A 17,199-nucleotide genomic window follows, 5' to 3' on the forward strand; every position below is an offset into this window, starting at 1 on the left:
CCAAGAAAAGCGTTTCAATCTAAGTTTAATAAATTAAAATTCTCCTCTATTTTAAATTCATTTTACACGTATTCGAAGGAACACGGATATTAACTGCAACTGTTGCCAAATATATTTTCTATGGCAAAACTTCTCGACACTGTGTCGTTCGTCACTGCTGGACAAATCGCTCGTGTTTGTGGGTGTCCAGGCGAGTGGCGGATTGCAGTGATCCGTCGCGCGCGTATGTGTTTATGGGTACTGCATCGGTAAAATTCGGTCTTCAAAGCGTTGCTACTTCCCGTTACTTGGCCTGTGCGAAATTGGCTACTGTTGTATGGTGGAGAGACCGAAAACCAATAAAGAGCCAATATAAAAAATAAATAGATGATATTCATGTACACACAATTGTCTCTGGTTAGCGTCTCGAGATGTCGATTCGCGTTTAGTCATTAAAGGGCGCGTAATTTTTGTTGTTTAATTTATAGATTCAAACATATTTGTATTAGTTTGGAATTGATAATACATTAGCGCAAACATTTGCGCCGTAGTCCAAAGGTTACGTTGAGGAGCATTTTATTCATGGATTCTTTCTATGTATGGATTCATATGTGTTTAGCGAACAAAGTCTGAAGTTCAGATTCAGTTTCTCCCAGGCGCATTCCGACGGTAGTGTACTATTACTGTCTGCGGTTGACGTAGCATGTCGTCTGCTACCTAATCGCTACGGTAACTTCGGAAAAATCAACGTAATTGGTCTGTAGTATGAAAGGTATTGTCATTATACTGATATCCAATTCTGACCTGTGAACACTATTAATCTACGTAAGATACTTCAATCTCCGGCGCTATTATCAGAGCGTAAGCTGACTTTGTAAGTTAAAGTTATCGTTAGAGAGGTTCCTTGCATAAATTATTGGAAAAATAAGTGTTTATATCTTCTGGAAATAATAATTTTGCCGCCCACTGCCGACTCACTGAAAGGTTTCCTTCCAGTGGTTAACGTGTTTAGTATCCGTTGTTTCCACAGCGAGCGACGTGCAATGGTAATTTGGGACCGCATGCTAAACATATTCATAGTAGCGTTAGTAAATTCGAATTCAGAGGTATATATGGATATACGTAAAAAACAAATATTTGGTTTTCGTGTAATATCTTACCGGCTGTAGAGAAATCTCTTTCCGTGTTGACATTAGTTGTATCATACTGAGTGCATTGCGTTGCCTTTTATTATAAAGTAGTAGAGGAATAGAAGTGTGTTTGTTATTGCTGGGAACTCGCGTATGTGGAAACTCAGTTTTTTTAAAAAATATTTGTTTATTGTTGACCTTTCGGTAAAAGTATTGTGCCAAAATGTAATTACCATCGTTCTGTTTTGTGTGTGTTGTTGTTTTATAAAGGTTAATACAGTTTTATTTTCAGGTCGTTTCTCATTTTTGTTTATCTTCTTTCTTTTGTTTTCAGGCATTAAACTCATTCTGTAATTGAAAATGGCACAAAAACAACTTTATGTCAGATGCAAGGTAAGGAAACCCATGCACTAAAACTTACAACACCCATAGATTATATTGCATGCAGCGAAAAATTCGTAATATGTTATTAACGTATAGCTTGTTTTTTCAGTTAAGCTTAAATTTTGTAAGTTACCAGATATATGTGCACAAGGCATGTATGCAAATATCTTGCTTCTAAATAAAAATATTTTCGTACACTATACAATATCTTCCTTATTGTTTCAGCTGAAAATTCCACCAGCACCACACCGAGTAAACGTGAGGTTCAAAAGGTATGAATGTTACTTCATTTGGTGTGCGCTTGGTGATACTTTACATGGCATGACAAATATGATGTTGCCTACTTTTCTTCCTATTTCTCTCCTCTTCAGCTGTGTGTGTCTCCTTTTGCCAGCTACTTAGTGCACAGAAATATTCTTATGGCAAATATTTTGCATTTCTAAAGTGATTTTCAATTGCTTAGCTATAGTCACCTTGACAGGAGATAGTGTCAGCTAATAAAAAAATTATTGTTGCTGGGAATACTTTGGCAGGTAGCTGTTGTAGCCAGTTATATTAACTATGATACGCTCATTCAAAAGTTAAATTATAATGGAATAGTTGACACATCATGCTTGTGGTTCTGTCTGCATGATGGAAAACATCATGCACTTCCTCCACGTCCATCACATAGCAGTAGGGAGACTGTATGTTATGAAATGAGTCAAACTGAACCATGGGATGATAAAAGTGTGAGAATAAAAACTAATGCTAGTAATGTTACTAGAAAGGAAACTACTGCAATATTTTGAATGTATCAGCAGATTGATTGTTGTTAAATTATGACTATACTCAGAGCATACAGTTCCATACTCTTCAGAGAATGCTGGAAACTATAACTGTCACTAACTGATTCAAACAGTGAATGCAAGCAATTGGGTCGTCTCTCTTCTCTTTTGTTTAAGTATTGTAAAGGAAAGTAGATTCAGTGAAAGAAGTGATCTGTCAAAACAGGCAGCTCAAATTTTTATTTAAAAGGTACACGTACAGATCCAATACTTTCTTTCTTTCAAACCATTGTGTAGAACTGTAAACCACATTTGTGAAAATCGGTTTTCTGCAGAATTTTGGAACACATTTTGTGTGTGAATATGAGAACTTCAGTGAAGTGAGTCAACTTGTCTGTTGAAGCTAATGTTGCTTTCAGAAGTGACAATCATTTGAATCGCTGCAAGACTTTTTCCCTTTTTCAGATATGGAATTGTGCATATAGTGTTGGTCAGGATGTCGTACTTCTTAACCTTTTTAAGGCTTCTTATACACTACCTTATGATAGTTTTTCAGTACAGTATTCAGTTGATTAGGTGCTGTTGCTGAGTTGAGAATATTTTTTCATGCAGAACCCAGGATTAATATTGTGAATGAGCATGCCTGATGGAAATTTTGAACAGGTGTGTCTCAGGGAAGTGTTATGCAACTGATACCTTTCATCATTGTCAAATTCGTTAGCGTTTATAGGAAAAAAAAAAAAGTAGTAACCTTACAGACTTGTGGGCAAATATGTCTCTCCGTGAAGCACACCTTTTTTGTAGTGTCACCTTCCTGCCCCAAGTAGTATGTTAAGGAATTGCTGACTAAACAAGCTTGTGAAAAACTGCATAACTCTCTTTGTAGCTTTATTCTCTCTTTCTTTAATCGAACTTGGTAGGAGTTCCAAGAACCGATGATATCAGAATTTTGTTATGGGACATCTTTCGTGAATAAATTGAACTTCCAAAGTTACATGGTGAACAAATATTCATTACAAAAGGTGTTTATGATCCCATGATGCTGTATTTTGCCAGTATCACATTAACACACTATGTTCAGTTTACTGGGAAGTCCTCAGTCTAACTGCAAATTGTTATTATGTAAGAGTGTGAAGATGCATTATTAAAGGCTTTCAGAAGTTAAGAAAGAAGACATTCACTTGAGGCCATTGACTATAGCTTTCTGGATTTTGCAGATGAGAGGAAGCTTCATTTCATAGATTAGGTTCAATTAGAATTGATTTGATTCCTTGTGAGATGTTTGGAGTCCAGAAAAGTAAACATAAAAGAGCACATATGTTCCATAATTCTACACGAAATTGTTGTTAGTGAGCTAGGGCTGTAGTTAAGACACATTTGTCTTGCGACTTTTAGATTGCAACGAACTGTGACTTTTTCCAGTCATACGGGACATATTTGTTTCAGTGAACTATTTTAAACATTGCTGTGCATTAACCCACTTTGCTTAAACTGCTGCTGCTTCAAATACACCAAAGTAATTGGTACTGTTCATCTGTCTTCTTCCTAACATTTAATTTGTAGCTGAGCATGAATCCTGTGTAGCTGCCTTTTCTGTATTGAGTGGCTTCAAGCCATCCTTTCTTTTATTTTAACTTATTGATTCATACTTCTCAGGACAGTTACAGTTTCCAATTTGTGAGGTATTGAAAATAACTAAGTAGTTTAGCTTTTAGTGAATGAGCGTAAAGATATCTGTATTTAACCCACTGTGCTTAAACTGGTGCTGCTTCAAAGACACAAAGTAATTGGTACTGTTCATTAGTCTTCTTCTATCTGCCTCTCCGAAGCTGATGTCTTTTCTTGTTGAATTTTTCAAATGGCAGAAATGTGGATCCTGAGAGAGAGACCATTTTATTGATCAAATATAATTTATTGCATTTGCGAAACTTTCAAATGTGACACATTTATTTCAGAAATCTGAGCTACACGGCTCTACTGTAATTCTGATAATTGTCATAGACACAATGAAGTATAAAATAGTCCCCAGACTGTGTTCCATTAAATGCAATAATGTTTGAGAAAAGAAAAGAAACGCTTGTTGTGATTTACAGTTGTAATTAAGTGTAGACTTAAAGAGCTAGATCTATACTCTTTATGAATACATAATCACATTGATTGTACAGTGATGTATTATACAATAGTGTTTCACTATTGAGTTTTGTAAATAATTTATTTTTTACAATTTCAGGTTTCTGGCCTCAGATACGGAATATCAGTTTCTACAACAGAGTAAAATTCCTACTTACCACTTTCAACCTTCACTACCGAGACTTCCAGTTCCTAAACTTGAAGATACTTGTGCTCGATACTTGGCTGCACAGCAGCCGTTATTGCTACAGAATGAGTTTGAAATGACAAAGAAGTATGTCAGTGATTTTGCTGCAAAAGAAGGCAAACAACTACATGAAGAACTAAAAGAAACAGACAATAGAAACAAACATACAAGTTACATATCTGAACCTTGGTCTGATATGTATTTGAGGGACAGAGTTCCGTTGCCCATAAATTACAATCCATTAATTGTATATGTGAATGAAGAAAACAGTGAATACAACACACAAGTTATTAGAGCTTCTAACCTACTTATCTCTTCATTGAGGTAAGACTGAAATTTAATTTTATTCCATTTCTAATATTGGTAGTGAGTGTAGAATAGGTGGTTGAGTGTAGAGTAAAGGATAAAAGAGCACTAATGGGCAATCAAATTTGAATCACTGCTGTGTTAGAATGCACTTGGGTTGCTTGCTGAAGTGGAATAGTTCACTCTGATGCATAACCACAGCTTGTCAGACTTTTTACCAGCTGTTTGAGCGAGAGTTACACACAGATTCGGCAAGACATTATCTCTTAAAGCATCATGTTGATGTCAGTTGTAGAGAGTGATCCACGCATTGAGTAATCAGTGAGTTTTCTATTAGCTGTCTGAATGGTGTATCAGAAATACCGTATTTTGGGGTAAATAACTGTTGCCAAGTGTGGTCAACAAAATGCACATGGTAAGTCTGCTTCTAACTTCCTTGGATTGTAATAGCATATACCTTAACCATGGGGCAGGTTGAATACCAGACCAGTGCTGGGAACAGCAACATATTCACAGCAAGACCATCAACATTTAGCTAGGGAGTGCAGATGTGTGTTTTCCAAACAATTACTTTTGCTAGTTGTATGCCATAGAGTACAGTATTTAGCATGTGTAGGGACCACACCAGTTGGCAATTGAAATTTCAAAGATTACTTGGACTGACATATCATGGTTCACATCAGGCTATAATGATTGAAAATGGGCACTTCAGGAGACAGATAGTGAACAGTCCCTTGTTGCCAGCAGTTTGATATCCTCATGCTGCCCACAGCTCTTCTTGGATCTGCGAAAGGTTATCAACTTTTATTAAGTGTGGTTATTTGTGACATTCCATGTCCAGTTGGTAAAAGTTATGTAGGAGAAATGATACATGCTGTACAAGAATGGTGCAACAAACACTAGTTGCACACCCATCTTCTACAGCCCTGTAAATCTGTAGTGGCAGAGCATCGTATTTCCACTTACCATTTCATGGATTGTGGATAAGTCAAGATACTGGCTATAGCCTCATCGTATCCTGATTTACTAGTCAAAGAAGCTGTGGAAATGCAACTAATATAAAATCTTCTCAACCAAGGCAAATGTTTCCAGCTCTACAAATCATGGAAACCACTCATTTCACTTCTGTGCTCTCTGGGACATTATTGCTTTGCCAGGCATTCCAGCACAAGGCATCCATTTTGATATATAACCAAATAAATTGCAAGCTCTGTTGGTTTGTTGACTTTGCATTTGCTTCTTAGTTCCATTAAGCTTTATCTATGACTGACACTCTTGTTGCCAACAATCTTATCTATGATTCATGTACATTAATTCCACAGTATTAGTCAAGAGGTTTTCATCGTCACCACCTCGCCCTCAAAATGACAGTATGATTATTAGCCGCAATGTGGGAAGAAGAAATAATACTATCTCAGATGCATGCCTGAAAGATTATGGAATATTCTGTCTACCAAGAAAACTTCAATGAACACAGACTTTATTATGTTTGACATGATAATGTATTGTTTGAAATATGATGCATACAAATGAAATGTTGGTCCTAGGAAGAGACTTTTTCATCCTAAGTGCGAGAGCAAAGTAGAGATATTGCTGCTGGATTGAAATTTTCTTATAAGGTGGAAGATGGAGGTCAATAGATTGTTGCATAAATGATGACCAGATGAAATTACACTGGGGATCATGGTTCCTTGTAGATGAAAAGTGAGAGTTTTTGTGGTGAATCCATGTTATGAAAATATCAGCTGTGAATTTGAACCAGATGAGGAATTTAATGTGTACTTTGCATAGGACAGATTTTTTTCTAAGTAGCTGGTAAACAGATTAATGAGCAAAATGGCCCAGTGCTTCAGGCATTGGAGGATACAGTGCTCAAATCCCATTTGGTGATTTAGGTTTATGCTTTCTATGAATTCTTTGGTTTACTGAAAGCAAATGCTGTGATAGTGCATTCAAAAATGGCTTTAGAACTTCCATTGTTAAGTTTTGCACACCACCATATTATCTATTGCTGTGTTACCACTTTCTGGTATTTTTGTTGTCAAAATCACAGTTCTGAAAATCATTCTGATGGTAAGAGGTATTTCTTAGACATTCAGTGAAGTCAAAGTTCCTATAAAGTTCCTTATCCATGGCTGTCCTACAACCATGATTCAAGAACTGTCTCCTCTTATTTTACTGAGCGGCTTTGGATGAAGTACATATTTACATTGTCGGTTTTACAATATGATGATCTCACATACTATTTAAATATAACAGTTATATCATTTTAAATACAATAACACCAAATATAAATTTTACACAGTTTAATTCTATTATACCATACTTAAGTATGCTTTTTGAATCTACTGCCATTCTGCCTATACACATTTTAATTCTATTACACTGTATGCCAATTTCCAATGCCAGTTTCAACTTATAGAAAATAATACAGCACATTGGACCAATGTGTCATGATTTCTTTCAAAAGGCTACATCCATGTTATTCAACCCCTTAATATCAGTAGCAGTGTTCAGAGTGTAATGACACTGCTGCCAATGAAAAGTAAACTGCATTGTTTATATCTTACGGCGTTACAGATAATCATTTCTAAAAACCACAGGTACCCCAGTCCTCCTGTGATTCACATATGCCCTAATTACTAAATTTTATAGGATTTTGCCAGTAAGCAAAACAGATTTCATGGCTGAGAGAGAGAGAGAGAGAGAGAGAGAGAGAGAGAGAGAGAGAGAGAGAGAGAGCTTTCATATCACAGCCACTGCTAAATATCCTAAATGCAGTGGATGATATAGAAATCTGGGCACAATGCACTTCTTTCTTAAAGTAACGGTGATTGAAGTGCTATTTCTAATAAGAATAGGTTGAGACAGATTTATGACCTATAAGTTGCATTATCATCTATCTCTTTACCCACACTGTCCCTCTGAAAGTGAAATTTGAGCAATTCTGGAGCTCAACTGGACCGTCATGTTTAAAAAATAAAGAAAGGGTAGAAGGAAATCTAAGTTAAACATGTCTTCAGTGACAGATTATATTGTTAAAGTATCATGTTTGACAATGCTCCTGAGTGCATTATGGGTTACTACCACTCACCATATGAGGGTACATCCAGCATTGTCAAACATGATTGTTTTGGTAGTCCAGCTGTTACAGTGTGGGGAGGCATGATGTTGCATGGACGTACTGATCTGGGTATGGTACACTCACCGGTCATTGTTATTGTGACACTGTACCCCTCCCCCATCTGCATCTTTTCAGGGCTGCATTTGGCTCAGACATAACTTTTATGGATGGCAGTGTGTGACCACATCAAACAGGGCAGGTGGAAGAGTTCATGGGGCAAGATAATATTTGGTGAATGGACTGATGTCTCTCTTCCTCTGACTTAAGTCCTTTCGAGCGCATGTTGGAACTGTTGGGGAGACATACGCAACATATCCACATGCAACAGCGACCATTAAGCAGTTGTTAACTATGCTATTGTAGAAATGGAACACCTTACCTTTTAGCCAGCATGGGAGCATGTTGCAGAACTTGTATTGCCATCTGTAGTGGTCTCACATGGTTTTAAGAACCGTGCCCTACTTGTTTTAAATGTCCAGGGGACCAGGATGAATTGTGGTGACTTTAATGTAATTATTACCTTTCAATAAAAGTGTCATATGCATGTGGCTCATTGCGTACTTCTTTCAAAAAAAATGGCTCCGAGCACTATGGGACTTATCATCTATGGTCATCAGTCCCCTAGAACTTAGAACTACTTAAACCTAACTAACCTAAGGACATCACACAACACCCAGTCATCACGAGGCAAAGAAAATCCCTGACCCCGCCGGGAATCGAACCCGGGACCCCATGCTCGGGAAGCGAGAACGCTACCGCGAGACCACGAGCTGCGGACGTACTTCTTTCAGTTACTTTCTGTGATTACTGCAGCAGTTATTTCTGTATATGGTCCTAGTTTCATTGAATTGTTACTTGGTGATGACACACTGAGTGAAAGTTACTTTTGTCCTTAAGTGCCGCACACTAGTGTGTTATCAGTGGTATTTCATATGAAGAGACATTCAATTTGGGAGCTCTTACTAATAGGTTATCTGTCTCTGAGGCACTCATATTAATGTTAGGAGGTATTCAGAAGCAAATTGGTACCACACAGATAAACAAGAAATTTTTGAGTCTGTAATTTACTTGAAGGAAACTTATTTATTCACTTCTCAAAGGACAATCTGGTGAGATATGTACAGTGTACACAGCTTGGATGATGATTTAGACTTTTGTTACATTTTATGAAAGCTTCTTTGCATTGAGGCGAATAAGGCACAATCCCAGTGCTGACAGGCAACCAGTACGGATAATACAAGGCTGCGGAATCTCAGTTCATAAAAAAGGAAAAAAAATCTGGAAGTGTATCAAATCTTAGAGCACAATAATGATCTGTGTGTAGCTACTCCTCACAGAAGATACTTCAATGTGTTGTGAAATGTTGTTATATAGGTTGCAAGTAGGATATATAAATCTCAGAATGAAATAAAAAAGTGATACAGTGAGGGCGAGTCAACAAAGGCAGTAGAAGCATTATGAAATAGAATAATAAATAAGTAAAGAATAAACATTACTGAGGCAAATGACTCTTTCAATGAACAATTATTATGTGATTTAGGTAAACTTTATAAATATTCTTTGACACCAGGTTCATACATTCCTTACATGTCATATTTTTAAGGAAACATGAAATGGGTCTACTGGAGACTAATAGAAAGAGAATTGAAGCAATAGTAAGTATGTGAACTGTGGTGATTTTGTGGTTATAATCTAATCCCAAGTGAGATGGTGAAGATTTGTGCACCATACATTAGCAGCATACTTTGTTAACTTGTGTAATAAATTTTCCAAGATACTTAAGTTGTGTGGCTTCTACACAAGAAAGAGGAAAATATGATGTTACCAATGGTGGTGCAGTATCATTGCTACCTGTATTATCAACAATAGTTTTAGGGACTCTTACCAGAAGTTTGCAGTGCCCCTCTTTTGCATTGGTGAGGACACATTGTGGCATAGACTCTGTGAGACACTTCATGGGGAAACTGCCTAGATCTATAACTGCTTGGCTGCTATCCACAACTTGTGGAGATTGGTCAGAGCTGGGTGCCAGTAGGATTAATGTGGCACAGCATTGGGGGGAGGGGAGAGGACACAACAAAAGCACCCTCATAACTTAAGTGGTGGTGGTGGTGGTGGTGGTTAGTGTTTAACGTCCCGTCAACAACGAGGTCATTAGAGACGGAGCTCATGCTCGGGTTAGGGAAGGATTGGGAAGGAAATCGGCCGTGCCCTTTCAAAGGAACCATCCCGGCATTTGCCTGAAGCGATTTAGGGAAATCACGGAAAACCTAAATCAGGATGGCTGGAGACGGGATTGAACCGTCGTCCTCCCGAATGCGAGTCCAGTGTGCTAACCACTGCGCCACCTCGCTCGGTCATAACTTAAGTTTTCCTCAAAAAATACAGACCCAATTTGGGAGTGACAACTTTGATGAATTGTCTGTCTGAAGGTACAGGTCACCTGAGGGTTGTTGGTGTCAAATGGGTACACATAATCAGACAAAAGATTTCTATATTGTTTGCCATTGAGAGAAGTTGGCTGATGTCTTAGGGGTCCCATGTTGTCCCATGCAAACATTTCCTATCGGGAAATAACTTCTCCACCTGTCTGAAAAGTGCCGTGTTGGCAAGCAGGTTGAGTTGTCTCATATAGTTTCTGAAATAATCATATCCTGCTGTTCGTGTGTACTGCCCTGTTGTCATGCAAACTTACTCCGGGCTTTTGAGCATGCAATGGTGGTGTTCCATCCTAATTTCTGTGCTATGCAATGTTTCTGTGAGCAGAGACATGTGGAGTGTGGTTCCTGTACCTTGTAAGGGTGTGCTTCTGTATGATTTAGGCATTCACTGGCTTTTTGTTGTTGTCATCCACCATTGAAGTGCAGAGTGCTGTATTGCACTGTAGCCCATTTATTCACTGTTACAGTGCATAATACTTACCACAGACACATTTCATCCATACTTTGTTGACTGCAACAACTGACTGTGGTGGCACAAGTTTTCCTGATACCAAGGTACTTGTGGTACACTCTTAACATAGTGTCATATATTGACGACTTATTGACTTACTCATTGTTATGCTTGGGGCTGTTGGATGCCTGCAAGAGCACTTCAAGAGAGGAAACTAAAGGCCTAATAAAAGTGGCAGGCACAGTTGGTAGTCTTTAGGTTACATAAAGACAACAGTAACAGAAGCAGCATGTGAATTGTAGATTGTCTGTGCAGCTGTCGCAAGGTAGAAGTTTCAGTTCCGAGAATTTGCTGGTAACTCCTCACTGTTGTAAGGTGCTGCAGTAGACTGCAGTTACAAACAGGCACGTTCTAGCACATGCAACAAGTATGTTATTAGCTCCTGTGAACTGTAAAGTCAGTGGGTGGGACAGGTTAGAGTGAGATGGAAAATGCATAAAACTGTTGAGATAATGCTCCCCACTGCCAAGGTAGAAGTCTCCACCCACAAGGGGGAGCAAAGTGACGTAAAGAACTGTTCTTGCTCATCATACAAGGAAGGGCTGTGATGTTTAGCTTTCAGTTCGATGCTGTTCCCGCCAAACAAGAAGTTTGTTAGTGCAAAGACTAGGGACACCCCCACCTACAGAATAAGAGAAGAGGAAAGATCTGAATGTGGTTGGTTGGGGGCAGAGCTGCACTTCAGACTGGGCAAAACCTGTAAAGTGCTTGCAGAATTATTGAGCTGACTGCAGAGGCGGAGAAGCAGTGTGCTGCCAGGACCTTGTAAAAACTGTGGACCTTAGCATTCAAAGTAGTCTAGCCAGAACATTTGGGCACCCCCTCCACAATGCTTGGTGCCAGACTCAGGTAACGTGGAGGTTGCAGGAATGGCTGAGCAATGAGGCAGAGCAGCAGTCTGTCTTTAGAAGACTGTCAGGGCAATGAACTCAGGGACGACAGAAACAGAGCAAGTACAGTCCACGGGTGGAGAACATGAGGTGGTGTGAGAGTTTCAGCGGCAGGCTGCAAGCAGAGAGTGGTGGCTCAGCAGACAGACAGGCCTGGCACAGCACAGCTGTGGGCAACCAGACACAGTAGAAGTCACACAGTCATGTTCCAGCAAAGCACACATGAAGCAAAGTGGATTCAGCCGTTGCATGTCTCAACTTGTCTCTGCACAGCTCTTCAGTAAAAAGTAAGATGTGACCACAACTACTTTGCAGTTGCTAGGAGTGAAGCAGCAACTAGCATCAATATTAGTGATGCTGTTAAACTTGTACTACAGGCTTTCAACGGCACAAAGTCTACATTAAATTTATAAATAATGTAGGCATAGCTTTTGAACTAGTTCATGATGCTGAACAGCTGATACTATTAAAATATGCAAAAAAACTCTTCATACAGGAATTATCTTCCATATGGGAGAAGTAAAAAATATTTTGTTAGAAAATTATACGTGTAAGTGTACTTTAGATTTTTTAGCTTGCAAGATGTTCTCTAACTGGCAGTCAACAGGTGAATAGATTGCAGACTGGGTAAGTAAAGTAGATTTTCTTCAGGCAATGCTAGGATCTTTGTCATTAGTAGGAAAATTGAGTAGAGCAGTTTTCATTTGTGGAATTTGATGCTCTCATACAGATGGTTGTGCGTGCATGAGGCGAAAACATTAATGCCATTGAGATAACTATAATGGAAGACTCAGCAATTATGTTTTCCAAAGAATAAGAATTCAGGAATAGAAATCATCAAGAGAAAAGTTACCATTAAGTGTTTTTCTCACTTGGATGTGTAGGGCATACATGTAGATATTACAGAAGTAATACTGATTGCAAAGCATGGCAAATCAGGGCATTTTGTGTGAGTCTGCCAATTTGATAAAATAATCTGTAAAGAAGAATCTGCTCAAGTGTGCCCAGGTCTGAAAGAACTGAACAAGGGAAATAGAGATGAGACTTTCCCGTGGCAATACCAGAGAATCAGAGACGCCAAAGCCAATAAGATTCGAAGGTTGCAGTTTATTGAGAAGTAGAGGTCCCGGTAGGAAAGTGAAGCCAGTAGTGTATTTCATATGTCACAGGCCAGGGCATATGCCTAGATTGTGCACTGTGAACACGTGAGTGTCATTGAAAAATAAGAGGTTGGTTGGTTGGTTTGTGGGGGTTGAAGGGACCAGACTCCAAAGGCCATCGGTCGAAAAATAAGAACTGGGGAAACAACAGAAAAGCGTAAGATTGCATTCACCTGATCTTGATTTGGGAAAAGTGTTTAAAGTAGACTTTGAAAATAAAAATCAGTTTGTAAAGTTGAATTGTCCACGGAGTAGAGCGAGTCTGTCATAATTACTTCTAGACAATGGAGCACAAATTAGCTTCTTTATATGAAGTGTGTGTAAAACCAGGTCTGGTATAGACATGAAGAAAATATTAAAATTACAGGTATTATAACAGTCATACATATCTATGGGATGGCAGTATTAGATCTTGGAATAGATAGTGATTTAATAGTGAAACATAATTTTCATCTTACAGGAAGGGAATTGGATGGTCCCTGTATCGATTTAATTGGTAGAGGCTTCTTTACAAAGTAGGGTTGTTGTTGTTATGGTCTTCAGTCCGGAGGCTGGTTTGATGCAGCTCTCCATGCTACTCTATCCTGTGCAAGCTTCTTCATCTCCCAGTACCTACCGCAACCTGCATCCTTCTGAATCTGCTTAGTGTATTCATCTCTTGGTCTCCCTCTACGACTTTTACCCTCCACGCTGCCTTCCAATGCTAAATTGGTGATCCTTTGATGCCTCAACAAATGTCCTACCAACCGATCCCTTCTAGTCAAGTTGTGCCACAAACTTCTCTTCTCCCCAATTCTATTCAGTACCTCCTCATTAGTTATGTGATCTACCCATTTAATCTTCAGCGTTCTTCTGTAGCACCACATTTCAAAAGCTTCTACTCTCTTCTTGTCCAAACTATTTATCGTCCATGTTTCACTTCCTGACACTTAAATCTATACTTGATGTTAACAAATTAATCTTCTTCAGAAACGCTTTCCTTGCCATTGCCAGTCTACATTTTATATCCTCTCTACATCGACCATCAGCAGTTATTTTGCTCCCCAAATAGCAAAACTCCTTTACTACTTTAAGTGTCTCATTTCCTAATCTAATTCCCTCAGCATCACCCGATTTAATTCGACTACATTCCATTATCCTCGTTTTGCTTTTGTTGATGTTCATCTTATACCCTCCTTTCAAGACACTGTCCATTCTGTTCACCTGCTCCTCCAAGTCTTTTGCTGTCTCTGACAGTATTACAATGTCATCGGCGAACCTCAAAGTTTTTATTTCTTCTCCATGGATTTTAATTCCTACTCCAAATTTTTCTTTTGTTTCCTTCACTGCTTGCTCAATATAAAGATAAAAGAACATCGGGGATATGCTACAACCCTGTCTCACTCCCTTCCCAACCACTGCTTCCCTTTCATGTCCCTCGAGTCTTATAACTGCCATCTGGTTTCTGTACAAATTGTAAATAGCCTTTCACTCCCTGTATTTTACCCCTGCCACCTTTAGAATTTGAAAGAGAGTATTCCAGTCAACATTGTCAAAAGCTTTCTCTAAGTCTACAAATGCTAGAAACGTAGGTTTGCCTTTTCTTAATCTAGCTTCTAAGATAATTCGTAGAGTCAGTATTGCCTCACATGTTCCAACATTTCTACGGAATCCAAACTGATCTTCGCCGAGGTCGGCTTCTACTAGTTTTTCCATTCGTCTGTAAAGAATTCGCATTAGTATTTTGCAACCGTGACTTATTAAACTGATAGTTCGGTAATTTTCACATCTGTCAACACCTGATTTCTTTGGTATTGGAATTATTATATTCTTCTTGAAGTCTGAGGGTATTTCTCCTGTTTCATACATCTTGCTCACCAGATGGTGGAGTTTTGTCAGGACTGGCTCTCCCAATGCCATCAGTAGCTCTAATGGAATGTTGCCTACTCCCGGGGCCTTGTTTCGACTTAGGTGTTTGAGTGCTCTGTCAAACTCTTCATGCAGTATCATATCTCCCATTTCATCTTCATCTACATCCTCTTCCATTTCTATAACATTGTCCTCAAGTACATCGCCCTTGTATAAACCCTCTATATACTCCTTCCACCATTCTGCTTTCCCTTCTTTGCTTAGAACTGGGTTTCCATCTGAGCTCTTGATATTCATACAAGTGGTTCTCTTTTCTCCAAAGGTCTCTTTAATTTTCCTGTAGGCAGTATCTATCTTACCCCTAGTGAGATAAGACTCTACATCCTTACATTTGTCCTCTAGCCATCCCTGCTTAGCCATTTTGCACTTCCTGTCGATCTCATTTTTGAGACGTTTGTATTCCTTTTTTGCCTGCTTGATTTACTGCATTTTTATATTCTCCTTTCATCAATTAAATTCAATATATCTTCTGTCACCCAAGGATTTCTACTAGCCTTCGTCTTTTTACCTACTTGATCCTCTGCTGCCTTCACTACTTCATCCCTCAAAGCTACCCATTTTTCTTCCACTGTATTTCTTTCACCCATTCCTGTCAATTGCTCCCTTATGGTCTCCCTGAAACTCTGTACAACCTCTGGTTTAGTCGGATACAGTGATAGATTACACCGAGGGAACCCTGCATATCAGGGACAGGCCTGTGAAGTTGTGTATTGAGATAGAAGTGCAAGTTGCAAGTACACAGATACAATACAAACAGATTCTGAAACTGCAAAGTGTGAATGCAGTAGAGTCTGTATTGCTTCTAGCTTCTCGGAGAAGGCACTAAACGAAAGTAACCTGAATAATTGATGAAAGAAACAAAGTAACGGTAGACAGACAAGTCACTGATGAGAAATGAAAGCTACAGAGCTTAAGGCAGGCCATGTGGCAAAAATAAAGTTAGGTTTCTGTGAGGAGAGAAGTTTAATGATAAATCCTGCACATACTAGCTTAAGAGAAGACATTGTTGAGAGATAAGAGTTGCAGGAAAGGATGTACCTACCAGAGGCGCTGTTGAGAGTATGAAAACGCTCCTCACAAGAGGTGGTGGTCTCTATTGAGGTGCCTCATAGTAAAGTGGAAGAAATTCTGCAAATTTAAGTCCGAAGCAGTCTGTGGATAAGTTAGATATGGGCTTGAGCAAGAAAAAATTTGAATAACTTTATTAAAAGAGAATTTACAGCTAGATCATTTAAATGCCATAGAAAAACAGTCTATAATAGAGGTGTGTTCTGCTTATAATGATAAATTTCAGTTGCCAGGAGATAAGTTGACACATACTGATACAATTCAGCATGAAATAAAACTGATAGCCAAATATGAGTGTTCTGCGCTTGGACAAAATGGTTCAAATGGCTCTGAGCACTATGCGACTTAACTTCTGAGGTCATCAGTCGCCCAGAACTTAGAACTAATTAAACCTAACTAACCTAAGGGCATCACACTCATCCATGCCCGAGGCAGGATTCGAACCTGTGACAGTAGCGTGCTTGGACATACAGAATACCAGAAGTACAGATGAAGCATTATAGCAGGAGATAAATCGGATTTTAGAGGCTGATATAATACTACTATCAACAAGCTCTTGGAATTTTCCTGTTATAATGGTTCCAAAAAATATTGACACATCTGGTAAAAAGAAATGGTGAGTGGTAGCTGATTATAGAAAGCTAAATGACTTTAATGTCAACTGGCTTTCTACTACCACGTATTGATTAAATTTTGGATGGTTTAGGCATGGCAAAATATTTTTCAACACTTGATTTGGCTATATGGTACTACCAGGCATTGCTAGATGAAAAGGACCCAGAACTTGCAGCTTGTAAAACATTGTAAGCCCATTTTATGTATAAAAGAATACCAGTGGGACTGCATTCCTTGCCCTCCACAATCCAGAAGTTGATGAAAGCAGTAATCATGAACTTAAAGAGTGAAAAAAATATTATTATTATTTTTTTTATTTAAACAACGTAGTAATTTTCAGTATATCTCTGGAAGAGCACAATGCCCATTTGGGAGAGGCTTTTAACAGATTAAGGCAACACAGTTTGAAGCTGCGGATGGATAAATGAGAGTTTTTAAGAAAAGGGCTAACATATCTGGGACAGCTATTAATTGAAGATTTGTTAAAGTGAGATCCATACAAGCTAACGGCAGTAACAAAATAACCCCAGCCCACTACAGCAAAAGCACTTAACAGCTTTGTTAGGTTAATTGGGTATTATAGATGATTCATTATTGAC

General features: G+C 38.7%; 1 protein-coding gene across 4 annotated transcripts in view; it reads left to right on the top strand.

The window, feature by feature from the left end:
• Positions 1-490: 490 nt before the first annotated feature.
• LOC126248984 (carnitine O-palmitoyltransferase 2, mitochondrial) overlaps positions 491-17,199 on the top strand; it is a 177,624-nt gene continuing 160,915 nt past the window's right edge. The window contains exons 1-4 of one of the 4 annotated variants that reach the window (XM_049950546.1): positions 491-853; positions 1,444-1,502; positions 1,719-1,765; positions 4,491-4,901. In XM_049950546.1, coding sequence (XP_049806503.1) covers positions 1,470-1,502; positions 1,719-1,765; positions 4,491-4,901 — 491 coding nt within the window. In that variant the 5' untranslated portion in view covers positions 491-853; positions 1,444-1,469. Of the gene's footprint in view, positions 854-931; positions 1,026-1,443; positions 1,503-1,718; positions 1,766-4,490; positions 4,902-17,199 lie in introns of those variants that run through there. The other 3 variants (XM_049950545.1, XM_049950548.1, XM_049950547.1) reach the window with 3 other exon arrangements.

The sequence above is a fragment of the Schistocerca nitens genome, chromosome 3 (genome assembly GCF_023898315.1).
Source record: "Schistocerca nitens isolate TAMUIC-IGC-003100 chromosome 3, iqSchNite1.1, whole genome shotgun sequence".
Lineage (NCBI taxonomy): Eukaryota > Metazoa > Arthropoda > Insecta > Orthoptera > Acrididae > Schistocerca > Schistocerca nitens.